This window comes from Hemiscyllium ocellatum, chromosome 23 (assembly GCF_020745735.1).
Source record: "Hemiscyllium ocellatum isolate sHemOce1 chromosome 23, sHemOce1.pat.X.cur, whole genome shotgun sequence".
NCBI classification, from domain to species: domain Eukaryota; kingdom Metazoa; phylum Chordata; class Chondrichthyes; order Orectolobiformes; family Hemiscylliidae; genus Hemiscyllium; species Hemiscyllium ocellatum.
Genome location: NC_083423.1, coordinates 45,145,191 through 45,169,198, shown reverse-complemented (window position 1 = coordinate 45,169,198; position 24,008 = coordinate 45,145,191). Strand labels below are relative to the sequence as shown.

The window sequence follows — 24,008 nt, the reverse complement described above, 5'->3', positions numbered from 1 at the left end:
TGGCTAATGTCAGTTGTCTGACTACGATCTTGTGAAGAGTCTTTGGATACTTCACTGTTTTAAAGAATCTGTATAGGTAGAACTTGATGCTATTGTTAATGCTTTTAAGAAAATTCATTCATGAGATGCTGGTGTCACGAGCTAGGCCATGATTTGTTGCTGATCCCTTGTTAACTTTGTTATGATGAGCTGCCTTCTTGAACCACAGCAGTCCAATTCTTACAGGTACACCGACAATATCATTAGAGAAGGTTTTCTAGGATTTTGACACAGTGACAGTGAAGGAATGGCAACAAATTTCCAAGTCAGAGTATTTTAACTTATATTGCAATAGTAATGAAGATAAGTCATTTTATACAAAGAAAGCTGCCTGCAATTATAGATCTTTTGTGAGTGTTTTATTTGCAGGTCTATTTGTACTAATTTTCCATTTAATCTTTGACCTTCCCTCACTAAGCACTGTTGCTGGCTGAGAAAGAAGTATCTAAATTCTGGCCTCGATTATCACCACTAGAATGTTATTGGAATGACCAAGATATTGGCAGTTTGACACATGTTCCTTTTCGTTTCCTTTGCCCAACATAATTTCTTTACATCCACTCAAAGCCTTGTTGTGATTAGACAATTTAGATGAGTAAAAGATCATATGGGAATTCATATACAAGGATGCACAACCTATCGTTCCACAGATGAGTGGATTGAAGTTTCAAAGAATGCTATGACCTTGCTAGTATCCTTAAGACTATTGAGTCAGGCTCAACAGTGCCTGACTGAAGAGTAGGCTCCAGATTGTCCTTCATAAAAGCAAATTTGTCATTCTTCTTAGGATTTAGGTCTCCAGAAGTCTATATGGAGTGAGATGGCTTTATATATGTGGCTCAGTGACAAATTATGATTTAATTTCATTTTTATTTTGTGAGTTTAGTTCATGATTCCACTTTTGGCAGGGACAGTAATTTCCTTTGAAAATCTAAAGAACAAAAACAATGATTTGGATGTGAAAGAGCATGGAATAACAGTGGCCATGACCTCAGTACATTGAGTTTAAGTACTGCTAAAGCATTTTACATCTGAAGAATCAACAAAACAACTGATTAATGATGAGGGAAAACTCCCCTGCCAAATGGTTGAGACTGCCACATGTGACATTTGTGAACCATGCATTTTTCACACCCACTTTCCGCTGACCTGAGCATATGTAACTTTAGTTAGTGGTTGTCATCACCATACAACATTAAATCTATCTATAATATACAGAAGGTTATGCATATGTCACATACTTCCAGTAACTGTCTCATTTGCCTTACAGTAATATCACATCCCCACTTTCGAAAGAGTGCAATCTCAAACACACCTTAGACAACATATCGGGAATAATAATTTATTATGAATTTTGAAGTTGAGTGTTGTTGAATGTCTTATTCATAGACTATTGATCCAGAGATCCAGTTAATGTGATGGTCTCATGATGACAATGAAATTGTTGTCAGTTGTCACTTGTCAGAAAAAACATGCTTCACTCATGTCCTTTAGGGAAGGAAACTGCTGTCCCCACTTGGTCTGGCCTACATGTGTCTCCAGATTCTCAGCAACATGGCTGGCTCTTAACTGCCCTCTGGGCAATAAAAGACGGGCAACAAATGCTGGCCTAGTCAATGATGTCCGCATCCCATGAATGAATAAAAAAAGATTGTCATGTGATGTCTTTCTGTTTAATGCAAGTTTCCTGAGTACAGCTGAGTTTCTATAATAAATATTATGATTTAATTTCAGTTTGAGACTATAATAGAGGCAGCATTGTTTTATTTTTGTTTCAGTGAACCGGTATATAGGTGAGTTGAAGAATATGACAATGGGGTGCACATGCCAATTGGCACATGTAAATTCAGCCAATTTGTTTAAAAATTTCTATCTCTACATTTTCTCGCTTTAATACATTGTGAAACAAACACGTATGGTCAGACAAGCGGCTAAAAAGTGAATTTCTAGTTTGAAGAGGATTCTGGGTAATCCAAGATGGAGGATTGAAAATGTTGTGGCTGTGAGAGTTGCTCCTTTTTTGAGATGTTTTCAGTGACTTCCTTGAATTCTCGGAATTACTGGTTTACATGCTGTTGCATTGTTTTGGAACTTTGGGAGAAAAAGGAATCAAGCCAATGACACTTTAAAAGGGAGGAAGAGGCACAAAAGGCAGTGACCACATGGGCAGTGATTCAAATGGAGAAAGAAACCTACACTGCTGTCTGACCCAGCAGTAACTTGCACAGCTGCTGTCTGCTTTCAAGTATTTCTGGACATTGGAATTGGTTCTAAGAAAAATAAACAAACAGTGAAATTCACAGCTGAGCTTGGAGAAACCTGTATGTGGAAGCTCAGTGTAGGAAGACAGCTAAGTGGCTTTTAAAGCGTAACCTTACTGGTTTTCTTTTGTAAGTTTACATAGTGAGGAGAGTGGAGTTTTTATTACATGTTGTGATTGAGACCTGTCTCTTGATTAAATTTTAAAAAATATAAAACATAGGTATTAACTTAGCCTGGAATAGTAAGACTGTGCTATTTTCTGGGTCTGTAGATTGTTAAGTGCAAAGATGGCCTCCTCTCCAACCTATCACCTTCACCCCCATCTTCATCTACCTATTGCATTCCCAGCTACCTTGCCCCCAGCCCCACCCCCTCCCATTTATCTCTTAACCCCTTGGGCCACTCCCTCATTCCTGATGAAGACATTCGAAATACGACTTTCCTGCTCCTTGGATGTTGCCAGATCAGCTGCACTTTCCAAGCACCACACTTGGACTCTTTAGTAGAGTGATGTGCACTTCCAGTTGGATGTGGGAGATTAAGGAGACCTTCCATTTTACTGATGATTACATCTTCAGGAAGTGTGTTTGGTTGTGAACTCCGTCAGATTGTATGGATTGATTGGAGCATCAGTTAGAAGCAAAGAGGAACTTACAGGAGCAAGGGGGCATGATGGATGGCAGTTGCAGGGAGGGATATAAACTGAAGATACAGTCAGATAGGTGGGTGACCTCCAGGAAAGGCAGGAAAGGGCGGCACAAAGTGCAGGAGTCTCCTGTGGCTCTCCCCATCTCAAACAAGAATGCTCTTTTGGGAAATGTAGGGGATGATGGACTCTCAGGGGAATGTAGGAGAAAGTGAGGTCTGCAGATGCTGGAGATCAAAGCCGAGAGTGTGTTACTGGTAAAGCACAGCAGGTCAGGCAGCATCCGAGGAGCAGGAGAGTCGATGTTTCAGGCCTGAGCTCAGGGGAATGTAGCATGGACTGTCAGGTTTCTGGTACCGAGACTGGCTCCAGTGTAACGAGAGATACAACAGTTTCCAGGTGATCGATTGTGTTAGGGGACTCTGTAGTCAGAGGCACAGACAGATATTTCTGCAGCCGGCAACGAGAAATCAGAATAGTGTGTTGCCTCCTTGGTGCCAGGATCAAGGATGTCTCAGAGTGGGCACAGAATGTTCTCAAAGGGGAGAAGGACCAGCAGGAGGTCATTGTACAAGTTGGAACTAATGACATAGGAAGGGAAAAGGATGAGATTCTGAAGGGACAATATATAAAGTTTGGCAGAAATTTAAGAAGGCAGCCCTCAAGGGTAGTAATGTCTGGATTACTCCCAATGCTGTGAGCGAGTGAGGGTAGGAATAGGAGAGTAGAGCAGATGAATGCGTGGCTGAGGAGCTGGTGCAAAGGAAAAGGATTCACATTTTCTGATCATTGCAATGCCATTTGGGGTAGAAATGACCTGTGTAAGAAGAATGTATTGCACCTGAATTGGAAGGGGACTAATATAATGGCAGGGAGATTTGCTAGTGCTGCTCGGGAGAATTTAAACTACTAAGTGGGGGGACCCATGGAGATAGTGAGGAAAGAGGTCAGGCTGAGACTGGTACAATTGTGAAAAGGGCTGAAAATGTGTTGCTGGAAAAGCGCAGCAGGTCAGGCAGCATCCAAGGAGCAGGAGAATCGACGTTTCGGGCATGAGCCCTTCTTCAGGAAGGGCTCATGCCCGAAACGTCGATTCTCCTGCTCCTTGGATGCTGCCTGACCTGCTGCGCTTTTCCAGCAACACATTTTCAACTCTGATCTCCAGCATCTGCAGTCCTCACGTTCACCTAGACAATTGTGAAAAGGAGCAAGTCAAACAGTCAGGGCTGGCGGAACAAAGCAGAGAATGAGGTAGGACTGATAAATTAAATTGCATTTATTTCAATGTAAGAAGCCTAACAGACTAGGGCAGGGCATGGTTAGAAACATAAGACTGGGATATCATAACATTTACAGAGATGTGGCTCAGGGATGGACAGGACTGGTAGCTTAATATTTCAGGGTATAGATGCTATAGGAAGGATCAAAAGGGGGGCAAGAGAAGAGGGGATTTTTGATTTGGGATAATATTACAACTGTATTTAGGGAGGATATTCCTGGGAATATGTCCAGCAAAGTTGTTAGGGTGGAAATCAGAAATAAGAAAGGGATAATCACCTGATCGGGATTGTACTATAGCCCATCCCGATAGTAGGAAATTGAGAAACAGATTTGTAATAAGATTTTGGTTTTCTGTAGGAATAATAGAATGGGTATGGTTGGGGATTTTAACTTTCTGAAAATCGACTAGGGCTGCCATATTGTTAAGGGTTTAGATGGAGAGCAATTTGTTAAGTGTGTACAAGAAAATTTTCTGATTCAGAATGTGGATGTACCTACTAGAGAAGGTGCAAAACTTGACCTGCTCTTTGAAAATAAGGCAAGGCAGGTGACTGAGGTGTCAGTGGGAAGTACTTTGGGGCCAGTGACCATAATTCTACTAGTTTTAATGTAGTGATGGAAAAAGATAGACTGGATCGAAAAGTTCGAGTTTTAAATTGGAGGAAGGCCAATTTTGACGGTATTAGACAAAAACTTTCAAACGTTGGTTGGGGTGGATATTTGAAGGTAAAATTGGAAGCCTTCAGAAATGAGATAACAAGAATCCAGGGATGGTATGTTGCTGTTAGGGTGAAGGGAAAGGCTGGTGCATGTAGGGAATACTGGATGACTAGAAAAATTGAGATCAAGAATAAGAAGGAAGCCCACATCAGGTACAGACAGCAGAAACTGAATGATTGCCTCGAAGAGTATAAAGGCAGTAGAAGTACACTTAAGCCGGAAATCAGGAGGGCAAAAAGGGGATATGAGAGAACTTTGGCAAAAAGGGTTAAAAAGAATCCAAACGCATTTGATAAATACATTAAGGACAAGAGTGTAACTAGGGAGAAAATAGGACCCTTTAAAGATCAGCAAGGTGACCTATGTGTGGAACCATAGGAGATGAAGGAGACACTAAATGAATATTTTGCAACAGAGTTTATTGTGGAGAAAGATATGGAAGATAGAGAACATGGGGAAATAAATGGTGGTATCTTGAAAAATGTTCATATTACAGAGAAGGAGGTGCTGGACATTCTAAAACACGAAAAGGTGGATAAATCCTGGGACCTGATCAGGTGTACCCTAGATCTCTTTGAGAATTTAGTGAAGAGATTGTTGGGCCTCTTGCTGAAATATATATATATCATCAGTAGCCACAGGCAAGGTGCTAGAAGGCTGGAGGTTGGCTAACATGGTGCCACTATTTATGAAAAATGGTGAGGAAAAGCCAGGGAACTATACCAGCCTGACATTGGTGGTGGGTAAGTTGTTGGAAGGAATCCTGAGGGACAGGATTTACATGTATTTGGAAAGTCAAGAACCGATTAAGGATCGTTTATGTGGCTTTGTGTATGGGAAATCATGTCTCATTAACTTGATTGAGCTTTTTGAAGTGTCAAAGAAGATTGATGAGGGTAGATTGATGGACGTGATTTATCAGGACTTTAGTTAGGCGTTCAACAAGATTCCTCATGGTAGACTAGATAGTAAGGTTAGGTCACATGGAATAGAGAAAGAACTAGCTATATGAATACAAGAACTGGCTCAAAGGTAGTAAACAGAGGGTGATGGTGAAGGGTTGCTTTTCAGATGGGAGGCCTGTGACCAGTGGTGTGTCACAAGGATTGGTGCTTGGTCCATTTTGTCATTTATATAAATGATTTGGATGTGAACATAGTTGTGGTTGATGACGCCAAAATTAGGAGTATAGTGGACAACCATGAAGGTTACCTCAGAATCTTAATCTGAAGGGTCAATGTGCTGAAGAGTGGCAGATGGAGTTTAATTTAGATAAATGCGAGGTGCTGCATTTAGGAAAAGCTCTTCCTAAAAGCAAATCAGGGCAGGACTTATGCACTTAATGGTAAGGTCCTGGGGAGTGTTGCTCAACAAAGGGACCTTTAAGTGCAGATTCGTAGTTCCTTGAGAAATGGAGTCACCAGATAGATAGGATAGTGAAGAAGGTGTTTGGTATGCTTGCCTTTATTGGTCAATGGATTGAGTACAGGAGTAAGGAGGTTGTGTCTGTACAGGACATTGATAAGGCCAGTATTGGAACACTGCATACAATTCTGGTCTCTCTGCTTTAGGAAGGATATTGTGAAACTTGAATAGGTTCAGAAAAGATTTGCAAAGGTGTTGCCAGGGTTGGAGGATTTGAGCTATTGGAGAGGCTGAATAGACAGGGGCTATTTTACTTGGGTCATCAGAGGTTATAAAATCATGAGGAGCATGGATCGGATAAATAGACAAGATCTTTTCCCTATGGTGGGGGAGTCCAAAACTGGAAGGCATAGGTTTAAGGTGAGAGAGGAAAGATTTAAAAGGGACCTAAGGGGCAACGTTTTCATGCAGAGGGTGGTGCGTGTATAGAATGAGCTGCCAGAGGAAGTGGTAGAGACAAAAAAAAACTGCAGATGCTGGAGTCCAAGGTAGACAAGTACAGGGTGGGAGAACACAGCAAGCCAGACAGTATCGGGAGCTGGAGAAGTCAATGTTCTTCAGGAGGCTGGTACAATTATGGCATTTAAAAGGCACCTGAATGGGTATATGAATAGGAATGATTCAGAGGGATATGTGGCAAGTGGGACTGAATTTATTTGGGATGGCTGGTTGGCATGAATGAGTTGGACTGAAGGGTTTGTTTCCGTGCTAAATATCATTATGACTCTAAAAGCCTACAAGTTACTGTAGTCTAATAACAAGCTGACCATATCTTCATGAAATTCCCCATTTCTTCTTGTGACAGCATTGATCCATATAACCTCATTTAAATGTTACTTTTTATATTTGATTTAAGCTTTCCATCCATTAGTATTAACAGGAAGCATGGTCTCCTCACACTACTCTGTAAGACACACCTGTATTTAAACAAATAAAATATGACATCGGAATGTAACCAATCCATTCAACTTAACAGTATTTTTCATAAAATAGCCCTTTTTTCCCACTACTGAGGGCCTTCACTAATATTCATTTCTAGCTTTGTCCACCTCTCTTCCAAAAGTTAATGTTAAGTCAATATCTTTCAGGCAATGTAGTCACACCATAACAACTTATGTAAAAAAAAATCATCTTCCCTCTGGTTCGTTTGGTAATTAGATCTGAATCCTATAGTTATCAACCTTTTTACCAATGGAAACCATTTACTTTGCCTTTTTTTTAATCAACATCCCTAATAATTTTCAATTACCCTATTAAGTCCCCCTTCACTTTATGATCTGGCCCACGGTATTTGTCACAATTATTTTCTTCACTGCATCATTTTGCTTATGTTTATTTTGGTGATTCTTTGTCCTGTTTCAGCATTAGCTTACTCTGGATGTGAGAGATTAATCACATTCCTTTAACACCAATGAAAGGTGGCAGAATGTAAAGGAATCCAGAGTGAGAAATCCTAATGACAGATCCATGAATGTACTAATGCCTGCACCCACTGCTCCTACGTGAACATTGGGGCCATTATTGTAGATATTGTTTCACAATTCAATTGCTGGCATGGGGATCCTGCACTAATTTAGCATCAAGTCAATCACATCCATGTATCTTGCCTCCTCCATTAGGGATATCTCATTCCCTCCAAATTCCCAAGCATAAAAGGATTACTTCTCCACATTTATGATTTCTGTAAACTTAAGCACAGTAAACGATGGTGGCTCGAGGGGACATACACATCACAGAGAAACAATCAATTACACTTGGAAATGAACGTACTGAAACACCATTTTGAAATAAACAAAGTGAGTCAAACTAGAATGTCACTTGCACCAGGAGAAAGTGAGGACTGCTGATGCTGGAGATCAGAGTCGAGAGTGTGGTGCTGGAAAAGCACAGCAGTTCAGGCAGCATCCGAGGAACAGGAGAATCAACGTTTTTGGCATGAGCCGTTTATCAGGATTGTCACTTTCACCAGTTTTACTCTTTTCATTTGGAATTTGTTTTATATTTTTGTATGGGATATAGATGTCACTGGCAAGGCCAGTATTTGTGTTTAGTCTAATTGCCCTTTAACTGAATGGCTTGCTAAGCCTTTTCAGAGGACAGTTAAGAGGCAACCACATTGATATAGGTATGAGTCACAATTGAACCAAATCAAGTCAGGATGGTAAGATTTCTTCCCTGAAGTGTATGAGTGAACCAGCAGATTTTTATGGCAAATAACAATGATGACAAGGAAGTACCAAGATTACATGATCACCAATCTGCTAATTCCATACTTTTTTTTATTGAATTCAAATTTCATAATCTGCTTCAGTGGGATTGAACTCATGCCCTCAGAACATTAGCCAGGGTCTACTGGATTACAAATGCAGTGACATCACCATTATGGCACTGCCTCTCCTTATTGCTGAATTCACTCCTGTAACTCTTTTATGTAATCTGTCTAACGTCTTCATATCCATCATAAAGTGTGGTGCCCAGAACCAGTGATTTTTTAAATAAAAGATCACTGTAACTTCCTTGCTTTTGTACTCTCTGTCTTTATTAATAAATCCCAGATTCCATATACCTTATTTAACACTTTCTCAACATGCCATTTTAAATAATTTATGCACCCGAAGTCACTCTGCTCTTTCACTTCGAAACATAGAGTCACACACACAGAAACAGACCCTTCCGTCTAAACAGTCCATGCTGAACATAATCCCAAACTAAACTAGTCCCACCTGCCTACACCTGGCCCATATCACTCCAAACCTTTCATATTCTTGTATCCATCCAAATGTTTTTTAAACATTGTAATTGTACCTGCAACCACCACTTCCTCAGGAAGTTCATTCCACACTTGAACTACCCTCTGTGTTAAAAAAAATTGTCATTTATGTCTTTTTTTAAAACTCTCTCCTCTCACTATAAAAATCTGCCCCCAGTCTTGAAATCCCCCATCCTAAGGAAAAGACAACTACCATCTACTTCATCTATACCCTTCATTATTTCATAAACTTCTGTCAGGTCACCTCTCAACCTCCCACGTCCCAATGAAAAAGTCTCAGCCGATCCAGCCTTTATTTATAACTGAAACCTTCCATACCCAGCAACATCCTGTTAAGTCTCTTCTGAACCCTCTCCATCTTGATAATACTCTTCCTATAACTTCTCTTTAGCAATATAAATTAAAATTTCTAGATTGATTCCTATGTCCTATTACTTATAGACAGATGATTGTATTCCACAAAAGGGCTCATTTAATGCACTTAAATTTATTTTTAAAGGAATACTTAAAGCCCAACTTATTTAACTTCACTGAGGATGAAAAAAAGTAAACTGCTCATAATTATTTAGTATGTTTTGTTCACCATGTGGAAATGTCAACAATTTAATATCAAGCTTCACATTATACAGACCAAAGTAACTTTGTAAGCTTCCAGGGAACTCTGCTGCACTGGTATCTCCTTTCACATCCGCATCATCCAGTTACATCCTGTAATGCTGTGCTCTGCTCTGTTCTATTGTAACACACTCATTAATCCTTGTAAACATGTGAATTGTTTAAATGCAGTGAGGTAGAACACATCGAGGAAATGAGTTGTACCAGTTTTACGTTCCATTTCACTTTCCAGGATGTGGACATCATTGATCAGGTTGAAATTTATTGCATTTACTTCGTTATCCTTGAAAAGATGCTGGTGGGCCACTGTCTTGAACTGCTGTGGTCGAAGTGATAAAGTTGTTGTGGCTAAACTGGTATTGCCTGTTTTACCCCATCAGTTAAAGTCCAAATGACTCTCCACTTGGTTGTTGAATTGTAGCAGCGTAGCTAAACGAAATAATGACTAAGTGGATGGTGTAACATCCACTGAATGAAAGAATTAGCATGTAATATACAAGGAAGTGTTGCAGTAACTCAGTACTGGCAGCATCCCTGGAGACAGAAACAGAGTTAATGTTTCAAGTCCAATATAACGTCTCAGAAGAAACTCCCTATGAGGCGACGGAAGAATCTAAGATACATAGCAAAGGTTATTTATAGAGTATTAGAGTCATAGAGATGTACAGCATGGAAACAGACCCTTTGGTCTAACCCGTCCATGCCGGCCAGATATCGCACCCCAATCTAGTTCCATCTGTCAGCACAAATGCTTTTAGTAGAGTGATATGTGCTTCTTGTCAGATGTGGGAGTTTAAAGAGAGTTTAAGGGTTACTGTGGATTATATCTGCCATAAATGCTATTGGTTGTGAATCTTATCAGATCGAATGGATCGTTTGGAAAGACAGTTAGAAGTAATGAGGAATTTGCAACAGCAACAGTATGCGATGGATAGCAGTTATAGGAAGGGGGAAAAGTCTACATACAGTCACATGGATGGGTTAACTCCAGGAAAGGTAAGAGAGGTAGGCAGCTAGTGCAGGAGTCTTTTGTGGCTATACCTATTTCAAACAGGTATGCTGTTTTGGAAAATGTAGGGGGTGATGGATTCTCAGGGGAATGTAGCACAAACAGCCAAGTCTCTGATATTGAGACTGACTCAAATGCAACGAGGGGTACATCAGGTTCCAAGAGATCAATTGTGTCGGGGATTCTCTAGTCCGAGGTACAGACAGATGTTTCTGTGGCCAGCAGCGAAAAATCAGAATGGTGTGTTGCTTCCCTGGTACCAGGATCAAGGATGTCTCAGAGAGGGTGCAGAATGTTCTCACAGGGGACAGGGATCAGCTAGAGGTCATTGTCCACATTGGAACCAATGAGATAGGAAGGGAAAAGGTTGAGATTCTGAAGGGAGGTTACAGAGAGTTAGGCAGGAATTTAAAAAGGAGGTCCTCGAGAGTAGTAATATCTGGATTACTCCCAGTGCTATGAGCTAGTGAGGGCGGGAATAGGAGGACAGAGCATGTGGGAGAAGGATTCACATTTTTGGATCATTGGAATCTCTTTTGAGATAGAAACGACCTGTACAAATTGCATCTAGATTGGAAGGGGACTAATATACTGGCAGGGAAATTTGCTAGAGCTGCTCGGGAGGATTTAAACTAATAAGGTGGGGGGGGGGGTGGGGGGGGGGGGGTGGGATCCAGGGAGATAGTGAGGAAAGAGGTCAATCTGAGACTGGTACAGTTGAGAACAGAAGCAAGTCAAACACTCAGGGCAGGCAGAGACAAAGTAGGACTAATAAATTAAACTGCATTTATTTCAATGCAAGGGCCTAACAAGGAAGGCAGATGAACTCACGGCACGGTAAGGAACATGGGACTGGGACATCATAGCAATTACTAAAACATGGCTCAGGGATGGGCAGGACTGGCAGCTTAATGTTCCAGGATACAAATTCTACGTGAAAGATAGAAAGGGAGACAAGAGAGGAGAGGGGAGTGGCATTTTTGATAAGGGATAGCATTACAGTTGTGCTGAGGGAGGATATTCTTGGAAATACATCCAGGGAAGTTATTTGGGTAGAACTGAGAAATAAGAAAGGAATGATCACCTAATTAGGATTGTATTATAGACCCCCCCCCCAATAGTCAGAGGGAAATTGAGAAACAAACTTGTAAGGAGAACTCAGCTATCTGTAAGAATAATAGGGTGATTATAGTAGGGGATTTTAAATTTCCAAACATAGACTGGGACTGCCATAGAGTTAAGGGTTTAAATAGAGAGGAATTTGTTAAGTGTGTACAAGAAAATTTTCTGATTCAGTATGTGGATGTACCTACTAGAGAAGGTATAAAAGTTACCTAATCTTGGGAAATAAGGCAGGGCAGGTGACTGAGGTGTCAGTGGGGAAGCACTTTGGGGCCAGCAACCATAATTCTATTGGATTTAAAATAATGATGGAGAAGGATAGACCAGATCTAAAAGTTGAAGTTCTAAATTGGAGAAAGGCCAATTTTGATGGTATTAGGCAAGAACTTTCAAAAGCTGACTGAGGGCAGATGTTCGCAGGTAAAGGGACGGCTGAAAAATGGGAAGCCTTCAGAAATGAGATAACGAGAATCCAGAGAAAGTATATTCCTGCCAGGGCGAAAGGAAAGGCTGGTAGGTATAGGGAATGCTGGATGACTAAAGAAATTGAGGGTTTGGTGAAGAAAAAGAAGGAAGCATATGTAAGGTATAGACAGAATGGACCAGGTGAATCTTTAGAGTATAAAGGCAGTAGGAGTATGCTTAAGAGGGCAAAAAGGGGACATGAGATAGCTTTGGCAATTAGAATTAAGGAGAATCCAAAGGGTTTTTACTAATACATTAAGGATAAAAGGATAATTATGGAGAGAATAGGCCCCTCAAAGATCAACAAGGTGGCCTTTGTGTGGAGCCGCAGGAGAAGGGGCAGATACTAAACGAGTATTTTACTTCAGTATCTACTGTGGAAAAGGATATGGAAGATATAGAGTACAGGGAAATAGATGGTAACACTTTGCAAAATGTCCATATTACAGAGGAGGAAATGATGGATGTCTTGAAATGCATAAAGGTGGATAAATCCCCAGGACCTGATCAGCTGTACCCTAGAAATCTTTGGGAAGCCAATGATGGGCCTCTTGCTGAGATATTTGTATCATCGATAGTCACAGGTGATATGCTGGAAGACTGGAGGTTGGCTAATATGGTGTCACTGTTTAAGAAGGGTAGTAAGGACAAGCCAGGGAACTATAGACCAGTGAGCCTTCTGTCAGTAGTGGGCAAGTTGTTGGAGGGAATCCTGAGGGACAGGGTGCACATGTATTTGGAAAGGCAAGGACTGATTAGGGATGGTCAACATGGCTTTGTGCATGGTAAATCATGTCTCACAAACTTGATTGAGTTTTTTGAAGAAGTAACAAAGATGATTGATGAGGGCAGAGCAATAGGTGTAATCTGTATGGACTTCAGTAAGGCGTTCGACAAAGTTCCCCATGGGAGACCGATTAGCAAGGTTAGATCTCACTGAATACAGGGAGAACTAGCCATTTGGATACAGAACTGGCTCAGAGGTGGTGGTAGAAGGTTGTTTTTCAGACTGGAGGCCTGTGACCAGTGGAGTGCCACAAGGATCGGTGCTGGATCCTCTACTTTTCATCATTTACATAAATGATTTGGATGCGAGCATAAGAGGTACAGTTAGTAAGTTTGCAAATGACACCAAAATTGGAGGTATAGTGAACAGCGAAGAGGGTTACCTCAGATTACAACAGGATCTGGACCAGATGGGCCAATGGGCTGAGAAGTGGCAGTTGGAGTTTAATTCAGATAAATGTGAGGTGCTGCATTTTGGGAAAGCAAATCTTAGCAGGACTTATACACTTAATGGTAAGGTCCTAGGGAGTACTGCTGAACAAAGAGACCTTGGAGTGCAGGTTCATAGCTCTTTGGTATGCTTTCCTTTATTGGTCAGAGTATTGAGTATAGGGGTACGGAGGTCATGTTGCAGCTGTACAGGATATTGGTTAGGCCACTGCTGAAACATTGCGTGCAATTCTGGTCTCCTTCCTATCAGAAAGATGTTGTGAAACTTGAAAGTGTTCAGAAAAGATTTACAAGGATGTTGCCAGGGTTGGGGGATTTGAGCAATAGGGAGAGGCTGAACAGGCTGGGGCTGTTTTCCCTGGAGCGTTGGAGGCTGAGGTTTTCAAAACTATGAGGGGCATGGATAGGATAAATAGATAATTTTTTTTCCTGGGGTGTGAGAGTCCAGAACTAGAGGGCATAGGTTTAGGGTGAGAGGGGAACGATATAAAAGAGACCTAAGGGGCAATCTTTTCACACAGAGGGTGGTACGTGTATGGAATGAACTATCAGAGGAAGTAGTGGAGGCTGGTATAATTGTAACACTTAAGGAGCATTTGGATGGGTATATGAATAGGAGGTAATTTGTGCTGGGAATTTGTTCAAGACTTGTGATTATTTCACTGGAAAGGTGTCAACTATAGATATTGGAGTCAATAATCCTAATTAGTATGAGCAGTAACACAAGGTTAATGAAGAAATTTTGCAAGATGTTAATTTTGTTTTGGATAGAACATGTACTGTAGGTTTTTTTGTGATAATGTTCAAGTCACAATATATCTTAGGAAATTTGAAAATATAATTCTTTTGACTAGGGACAAAAGTCTAAGGTTGGTGAGCCAAGTCAATTTTTAGTACATCATAGTTAAAAATCACACAACGCCAGGTTTATTCCAACAGGTTTATTTGGAATTACTAGCTTTCAGAGTGCTGCTAGTTACCTGATGAAGGAGCAGCGCTCCGAAAGCTAGTCCTTTCAAATAAGCCTGTTGGACTATAACCTGGTGTTGTCTCATGACCTGTCCCACCTGTCAATCTTCCTTCCCACCTATCTGCTCCACCTTCATCTCCGACCTATCACCTTTACCCCTTCCTCCATCCACCTATTACATTCCCAGCTACCTTCTCCCCAGCCCCACCCCCTCCCATTTATCTCTCCACTCCCAAGGCTTCCAGATTCATTCAGGAGATGAAGGCTCCTGCCTGAAACGTCGATATTCCTGTCCATTGGATGCTGCCTGACCTGCTGTGCATTTCTAGCACCACTCTCACCTTGACCCTGATTTTTAACTTTGTCCACCCAGTCCATCACCGGCTCCTCCCCATCATAGTACATCATAGGGTTTATTGGATTTCGAGTCACAGAGATGTACAGCACAAAAACAGATCCTTGGGTCCAACTCATCCATGCTGACTAGATGTCCTAAATTATTCTAGTCCCATTTGCCTGCATTTGGCCCATACCCTTCTAAACCATTCCTCCCATATTTCCTACTAGATGCCTTTTAAATGTAGTAAATGTACCAGCCTCCACCACTTCTGGCAGATCATTACACGCACCACCCTCTGTGTGAAAAAGTAGCCACTTAGGTCCCTTTTAAATTGTTCCTCTCTCACCTTAAACATGTGCACTCTTGTTCTGGACTCCCACAACAGGGAAAATACCTTGCCTGTTCACCCTATCTGTGCTCCTCATGATTTTATAAACCTCTTTAAGGTCGCCCCTCAGCCTCCGACAGTTCAAGGAATATAGCTCCAGCCTATTCAGCCTCTCCCTATAGCTCAAACTCTCCAACCCTGGCAACATCTTTGGAAACATTTTCTGAACTTTTTAAGTTTACCAACATCTTTCCTGTAGCAGGGAGACCAGAATTGAATGCAATATTCCAAAAATGGCCTAATCAATGTCCTGTACAGCCACAGCATGACCTCCCAACTCAATTTGTTGAAGCAAAAGTCACAATTTTAATTTGAGGATTGTACTTTGCTGGAATATGTCAATTCTGTAGTATTGATACAGATTTATCAGCTCAAGGGTATATTCCAACAATAAGGGGACATGTGGTACAGAAAGTGTCATAGACAGAAGGAAATATTTACAGGGGTTCCTGATTTACGAATACTGACTTATGAATGCTTGTGTTTAAGAATGCCATCCCATACATGGTTGTAATTTGAAAGACCTGAGATGAATGGCTGATTTCTACTGTCTTACATTGTGCTCCAACTTGCAAACAGATTCCAGAATGGAACTTGTATTCATAAAATGTATTCAGAAAGTGATTTCTGAGTTGGCTGAGTAATAAAGTGAGGAGATTCCATGTTATGATATGGGAGTGTTAAATTATGATGGGAAAGTCAAGATTCTGTAAGGATGGATTTTCAGGAGCAACTTAATGAGGTAAGGAGATGGGGTGGTTTGTGAGAGCTTCATGATGATCTGACAGCCTTGACTTCTTATCTTTGTAGTATTTAGAAGCACATTAACTGGTTAAGGGTAAACAATTATATTTCCTTTAATTAGTTCATAAAATCTATCATTGCTTTCACAGATGAAAACCCAAGGCATTGGTTATGTGAGGATACACGCTCCTTGGCATGTTCTCAGTCGGGAAGCGGAATTTCTGAAAATAAAAGTTCAGACCAAAAAGGTATGTTATAATCTGTTGAAGGCTCTAATGTTAACTGCCAGGGTATGAACAGGAATGAGAGATAAATAAATCTCCTGTTCCCTTCTCTTACTGTCCATAGCAAGAGGTTTTCTGAAAATAAACTCTGTTTTGTAAGCCCTGAATATATGATCAATTTGAATAACCAGCAGAAAGATTTTGTGGATTTAAATAAAAAGTATAATTTCTTCATACCTCTACTCCAATAATTTAATGCTACCTCACTCACACGCAATCACCTACACACACGCACTTCCATATGTACACGTACACACTAACTTAGTTTCTCTTTCTTGAGAAAAAGTACAATTAAAACAGATAGCACAGTTTATACAAGTTGAAGACAAATAAACAGACCGCAGTCACGTATTAGCCTTACTAGCAAGTCGACTTTGTATCCTGGTGGAACAAGCTTGATGACCTTGCAATGTTGCAGTTTGAAAGCATAAATGTTATTGGCTTTGCTCCTATTCTTTGTCTATGTGTTTACAGACAGACTAGCTTCTCCCTGGTTCTTGTGGTAACAAGATTTGATATTTGTCCACCCAGAATTATTTGAATTTTAAAGCCATTGCTACACAACGATTGGTGAATGTAGTCATTCAACAGGATTTAACTGATCTTTCTGCACGTCTGTTGGTTAGGTTTAGAGCTCAGACTGTGAGTTTAAGGATCCATTGATTTTGAGTTTTGATTATGTCTACAAAACAATAGGAGATGTAAATTCCACACATGGTTTTGTTTTGGTATGTTGTTTCAAGAGAAGAATTTCCCTATTGTTATTTAATGAGGAACTTCCTAGAAAACTGAAATACCTCTGACACTGAGGGTCAACTGACCTTCATCTGTCTTTCCACTCTTCCATTGTCTGTTTGAAAGGCAAAGACAGATCTAGAAAAAGATCTATAGTGATCTCATTCCACATTGAAAGTGATGGATGGTGCATGTTTTTGCTGGTACAACATGCCACATAAAAAATGATTTATACTCAGTATTCTCTGTTTAGCTTCACAGTAGGATAGCTCAGAACCCTAATTATCTGAGAGAGCTAAATTATGTTCATTGTTCATACAATGGTTTGAAATATTAATATAGTTATGTAACGAGCTATATTTGTTATGCATTTATTAAAGTGCTGTGATATTGGCATATTGTGACATTGTTGTCTTATAATATTGCAACAATGAATATTGAGTGGGTGTTATTGTGACATTCCCACATCTGGGATCATATTGTTGAGAAATTATGCTATTAGGGAAAGTTGTTTTTCAGACTGGAGGCCTGTGACCAGCGGAGTGCCACAAGGATCGGTGCTGGGTCCTCTACTTTTTGTCATTTATATAAATGATTTGGATGTGAGCATAAGTGGTATAGTTAATAAGTTTGCAGATGGCAGCAAAATTGGTGGTGTAGTGGACAGCAAAGAAAGTTACCTTAGATTACAACAGGATCTTGATCAGGTGGGCCAATAAGCTGAGAAGTGGCAGATGGAGTTTAATTCAGATAAATATGAGGTGCTGCATTTTGGGAAAGCAAATCTTAGCAGGACTTATACACTTAGTGGTAAGGTCCTAGAGAGTGTTGCTGAACGTAGAGACCTTGGAGCGCAGGTACATAGCTCCTTGAAAGTGGAGTCGCAGGTAGATAGGATAGTGAAGAAGGCATTTGGTATGCTTTCCTTTTATTGGTCAGAGTATTGAGTACAGGAGTTGGGAGGTCATGTGGCTCTGCAGGACATTGGTTAGGCCATTGTTGGAATATTGCATGCAATTCTGATCTCCTTCCTCTCAAAAAGATGTTGTGAAACTTGAAAGGGTTCAGAAAAGATTTACAAGGATGTTGCCAGGGTTGGAGGGTTTCAGCTACAGGGAGAGGCTGAACAGGCTGGGGCTGTTTTCCCTGGAGCGTTGGAGGCTGAGGGGTGACCTTATAGAAGTTTACAAAATTATGAGGGCCATGGATAGGATAAATAGGCAAAGTCTTTTCCCTGGGGTTGAGGAGTCCAGCACTAGAGGGCATAGGTTTAAGGTGAGAGGGGAAAGATATAAAAGAGACCTAAGGGGCAACTTTTTCATGCAGAGGGTGGTACATGTATGGAATGAGCTGCCAGAAGAAGTGGTGGAGGCTGGTACAATTGCAACATTTAAGAGGCATTTGGATGGATATATGAATAGGAAGAGTTTGGAGGAATATGGGATGGGTGCTGGTAGGTAGGACTAGATTGGGTTGGGATATCTGGTCAGCATGGATGGGTTGGACTGAAGGGTCTGTTTCCATGCTGTACATCTCAATGACTTTATGAATAGTGGGAAACTAATTGCAACATTTTAATTTGGGCATTGAGTTAATGGGTAATGCGGGATTGTATTGGGGGTATTTTGGGGGTATTTGGGAATTGTGAAATGACAGTTTGTCATGTTAGCACATGTAATATTGAGGTTTTGTAATACTATAATTTTGGGTTTTTCTGTAATCCTGACATTGTATTAATTAGTGGATACGGCATGGCATGAAACTGTCTATGAGCATATTATTAACATACAATGTAGTTGCTCATTGTAATTTGGGAATTAGAGCCTAGATACTTGAATCAAAGGGAATATGCATGCTGAAGACAGCTGAAATTGTGGATCTACACTCAATTATTGCACTGGATTGTTTTATGATAGCCAGCAGAGATGACCAAAAACATTATGGATGCAGACTTCTCATTTTGCTGGAATGTTGGCATAAAGAATCATCTCAATCTGTGAGATGTTCATTACATTTTTGGGGTGTATTCTTAGAGAGCTTCCTTAAATAAATATCCTTTGTGATTTTAAGGAGAATGCAAAACTATTAGAGATATAAAATAAAAATGTGTAGAGTAATAACTAATAAAAATAATAATCTGTTATATTATCACGTTATTCATGAATATTTAAAATCTATTATTTGTGAGTAAGTGAACCAGGTGTTGAGTAACAATATATTGGTCTATCAGTTCACTAGCCACATTTGATTGATTTATTTATTTTTGTCATGTGTACTCAAGTACAAGGGTACAGGACAACAATGAAAAGTGTATAATGTCACCAAACAAGGCACCATCTTAATTATAAGAACCTAGGTACAGAATCTTAAGAACAAGGTAGAAAGAGAGAATGAAGTTAAAAGTTAAACATTGCAGTAACATAAAGAATAGCACAAAATGCACTGGATGTGGGTCCAGCAATTTTGAGTGTGATTATTTCTACTGAATGGAAACCAGAGCCATAACATGATGGCAGTAGATGTATGTGGGTAAAGAAGCCGCATGAGATAAAATTTAATGTTGAATTAGATTGAAAGTTAGTGACAGATGGAAAGAATTGTGTAATATTAAAATGTATAGTAACATGGGAACAGCACCATCTTCAAGTTTCCCTGCAAGTCACTCATCATCCTGACTTGGAAATATATCACTGTTGCTGGGTCAAAATCCTGGAATCCCCTCCCTAAGGTCAACCCACAGCAGGTGAACTGCAGCAATTCACAAAGGCAGCTCACTACCACCTTCTCAAGGGCAACTAGAGATGGGTAATAAATGCTGGCCAGCCAGTGATGGTCGCATCCCACAAAATGAATAAAAAACATCAGTAAAACAGATCACCAACTGGAAAGCTAGTGATGTGGAGGAAACTCTAAGTTTAAACAAAAATGTAGACTGACATTCCATAGCTTTCTAAAAGGCATTAATAAAAAAGAAAGAGTCAGTTACATTCTTTCATGGGCAGAGAAAAAGGCTAAGATTATTAATAATAGGGAGCTAGCTGAACTTGACGGCCGAAACCAAGACACATTTTTAAAAAATATTGAACACAACTCCAGCTAAAGATGACTTATTGGATCTACTGATATGAATTTCAAGGCTTGAGGTAGAAGTCAGGTGAGCCTATTGACAACTTCATGACAAGATTGAAAACTACAACCAGAAACTGTAAATGTAAAGACACATAAGCTTAGCTCTGTACACCCTGAAGTACAAAGATAATTCACTGGCAAGGAGAAGCTCACAAGATCATAGGCTGTAGTCAATCCCAAAGCACATGAAACAGAAAGCAACTGACCCAGGTGGAGTACCCGTCATGCACTCAGATCCTGTGCAGACTAGCTGGTGGGAATATTCGCTGACTTCTTTAACCTCTCATTACTTTGATCTGAAGTCCCCACCTGCTTCACCATCATCCTTGTATCAAAGAAAACACATGCAGCACACCTCAATGACTACCGCCCGCTGGCTCTGACCCCTATAATTATGAAGTGCTATGGATGGTTAGTCATGACTCATATCCTTGCAATAGGTCCATGGCAGGCAACATCTCCCTGGTCCTACACTGATCCATGGGGGTCATCTGGATAACAAGGTTTCCTATGTAAGGCCTCTACTCATTGACTACAGCTCCACTGTTACACTATAATTTCAACCAAACTAATCTCCAAACTTTGCGACCTAGGCCTCTGCTCCACCCTCTCCAACTGAATCCACGACTTCCTGACCCACAGATTGCCATCAGGGAGAATCGGCAACAACAAATCCTCAATAACTGCTCCGCAAGGCTGCGTACCCAGCCCTTTACTGTACTCCCAAATTCCCCATGACTGTGTGGCCGAACTCCATCAACAAGCTCGCTGACAACCACCATTGTAGGCCGGGACTTAAACAATGACTAGACAGCATCCAGGAAAGAGATAAGGTGCCTGGTGGCATGGTGTCAAGATACCATTCTCTCACTCAATGTCAGCAAAACAAAAGAGCTGGTCATTGACTTCAGGAAGTAAGATGAAGAGCACACCCCTGTCTACGTCAGTGGTGCTGAGGTAGAGATGGTCGAGAGCATGAAGTTCTTAGGAATGATGATCACCAGCAATACGTCCTGGTCCACCCATGTTAATGCAACAATAGTCAAGAAAGCACAACACTTCTACTTCCTCAGGAGGCAAAGGAAACTTGGCATGGTCCATATTAAGTTTTATAGATCCACCATAGAAAGCATTCTATCTGGATGCAAGATGGCTTGGTATGACAACTGCTCTTCCCAAGACCATAAGAAACTACAGAGAGTTCTGAACACAGCCTAGACCACTATCCAAACCAACCTTCCATCTGTTGACTGCATCCATACTCCTCGCTGCCCCGGGAAGGCAACCAACATCATCGAAGTCCCATCCTGGTTATAATATCTTCCAACCTCTTCAGTTGGGGCAGAAGATACAAAAGCTTAAACACATGTACCAACAGGTTAAAGAACAGCTTCTTCCCTGCAGTTTTAGACTTCTGAATGGACCTCTCAAATCTTTAGTGTTGATCTTGCTGTTTGTGTATCCTCTCTGCAGCTGTAACATTATGTTCCTCGCTCTGTTCTGTTACCCTAATGCATTTTGTAAGATATGATCTTCTTGTTTTGCAAAGACAAAATCTTTCACTGTACCTAGGTACACGTAACAGTATTAAATCAAATCAAGCCAAAAAAAGTAAGTAGACAGATTTATATGCTGATTAGCCAAATGACTAGCTTTCAGTTAAATCAAGAGAAAAGAAAGAGATTTTATGTGGTGAAAGGGTGATAAAGAAATGCTCACTGGACAGAAAGAAAGATGTGCAAGAGCTGTGGTTGACCACATAAATGTCCTGCTTACAGTAGGATGAAGACAGAAGATGATAAATGAGTTATCAAAGTCTGAGCAACAGTATTATGGAGAATAAAAGAAGCAAATCATTCGCAGCCTGGAAGCTAATGAGTTTGAAAACCATAAACACAGGAACTATCCAGCTCCATGGAATGTCTGGATGGGGCAATTCCAAGAGATAAGTTCTTCACCATTCCAGTCAAGAAGAGAGTGGCACCCTCAACCATAACCCTAAAGCTGAACCTTGACATTGAAGCAGAGACAAACATCGCACTGTTCAGATTATGTGAGAAATTCCTAACCTGAAAATTAGGAAGACAATGGTTACTCAAAGAAGGATCCTCTGAAGCCAAGCAATGTTGTATTGGTAGGAAACAGGGAACTGAGATTTAACATTCGGTTACAACCCAAATCAAAGGGACACACAAAGGAAAGACTTACTTTTCCTTACAATTGATTCAGTCAATATTAGACTCTTAATTCTGGATTTTTATTGAATTCAAATTCCATCGCCTGGCTTGGCAATATTTGAACCTGGGTCCCCTTAATATTGTCTGGGTTGCTGGATTAACAGTCTGGTGATGATACCATAGACTGTCATCTCCCTTTTATCAACTTTCATAGTTTAGCTGTATTGTCTGATATATGTCGTTATGAAAGAACTCACCTCCTGAATCAATCCAAGTGGACTTCTCAGCATTTTTTTGTCTCTGAATTTCCATTTCAGACAGGGTTATGACGTTTTCAGGATTCAGGTTGACTCCATTAGGTATATACATCACTCTGAATAACTGAAATTTTGATAGCTCCACAATGCATTTGTCTGCATTAGCTTTATCTGAGCTTTTCTGGTTCCCTCCATGGCTTTATATAGATGGTAGTCATTATCTTTTCCATCTACATCATAGATCTGGATCTCATTAGCCATACCAAGTGCCCTTTTGCATTCTCAAATGAGTCATCTAATTTCTGCTGGTACGTAGCCTGGTATATCTTAATGTCAAATGGTAGATGCAGTTCTTGTATCGCCCAAAGGGTGTGTTGACGTTGTCACAGTTAACACTTGTTGTTAAATGTAAAACTAAGGCTGTAATTTAAAAATGCTCTATATTTGATGAAATTTTCAAACCACCAGAAAACTGCCAAGAATCCCTTGAGGAATATTTGTGGGGCACTTGGGTTCAGGAAAACCCTGTTTAAACAAAAAGCACTTCTTGGTTAGCATTAAAGAAGTGTACCTATTCTGATCCCTGTGACTGAGCATAAATGTTCAATATGCGAAGACATAAAAGCAGCAACAAACAAGAGCTGTTCAGTTCAGGTGAAATGTCTCAGTTGGAGTTGCGGTTCGAATCCTGAGCTGGCGATTTATTTATTATTGGATCATGTCGGTAGACCCTTAAGCAGCTTGAGGCAATTTGTGTAATAAAGATGTAGGTCAACTCTCATGGGTGATTATCCCTAGGCTGAACCAGAAATCTGTTCCCAGAATCCACTGGAAAATTACCTGCTGTGTTGCATATCACTTGCAGGTTTCAGCACCACATTTGTGAAAGGATTAAACTTAAATTAACCTCAAAATTTTAAACCCCCTCAAAATACCTTTTGAAAGTTTTGCCACCTAAAATAATTGTTATATTTCAATTTGATTCTTTAAGTGACAGTGATAGCCATTGGAGAGCACTGTAGCTAATAGCCACAGTAAGCTTCATCATCTACAGTGATAGCTATTGAAGGACTTAAGATGCCATTCCATTAATACTAAAGAATATGGGAGGCAAATTAAATGCCATCCTCCACCACGAAGGGCACCTAGGGAGTAGACAGTAAATGCTGCTGCACCCATACTCTATAAATGAAAACAAAGGCCTTAATGAACCAGAAAGAAAAGTCCCTAACTATCCCCTGAATGGAACCTATCAGCATGTATCAATATCTCTGATGTTGATGCAGGGTTGGAGAACATCTCCAAAATTTACTGGCAGGATAGGTACCTGCAGAATGAATGGTTTCTCTGGATTGGCTGTCGTGGTAGCAAGACTATAAAGCCCTGAATTACAC

The 24,008-nt window shown here is 40.5% G+C and overlaps 1 protein-coding gene across 1 annotated transcript in view; it reads left to right on the top strand.

Moving 5' to 3' along the window:
* Nucleotides 1-24,008, top strand: part of ano2b (anoctamin 2b) — a 121,636-nt gene that overhangs the window by 7,014 nt on the left and 90,614 nt on the right. Inside the window, exon 4 of the mRNA XM_060842573.1 lies at nucleotides 16,182-16,280. Coding sequence (XP_060698556.1) covers nucleotides 16,182-16,280 — 99 coding nt within the window. The remainder of the gene's footprint in view (nucleotides 1-16,181; nucleotides 16,281-24,008) is intronic.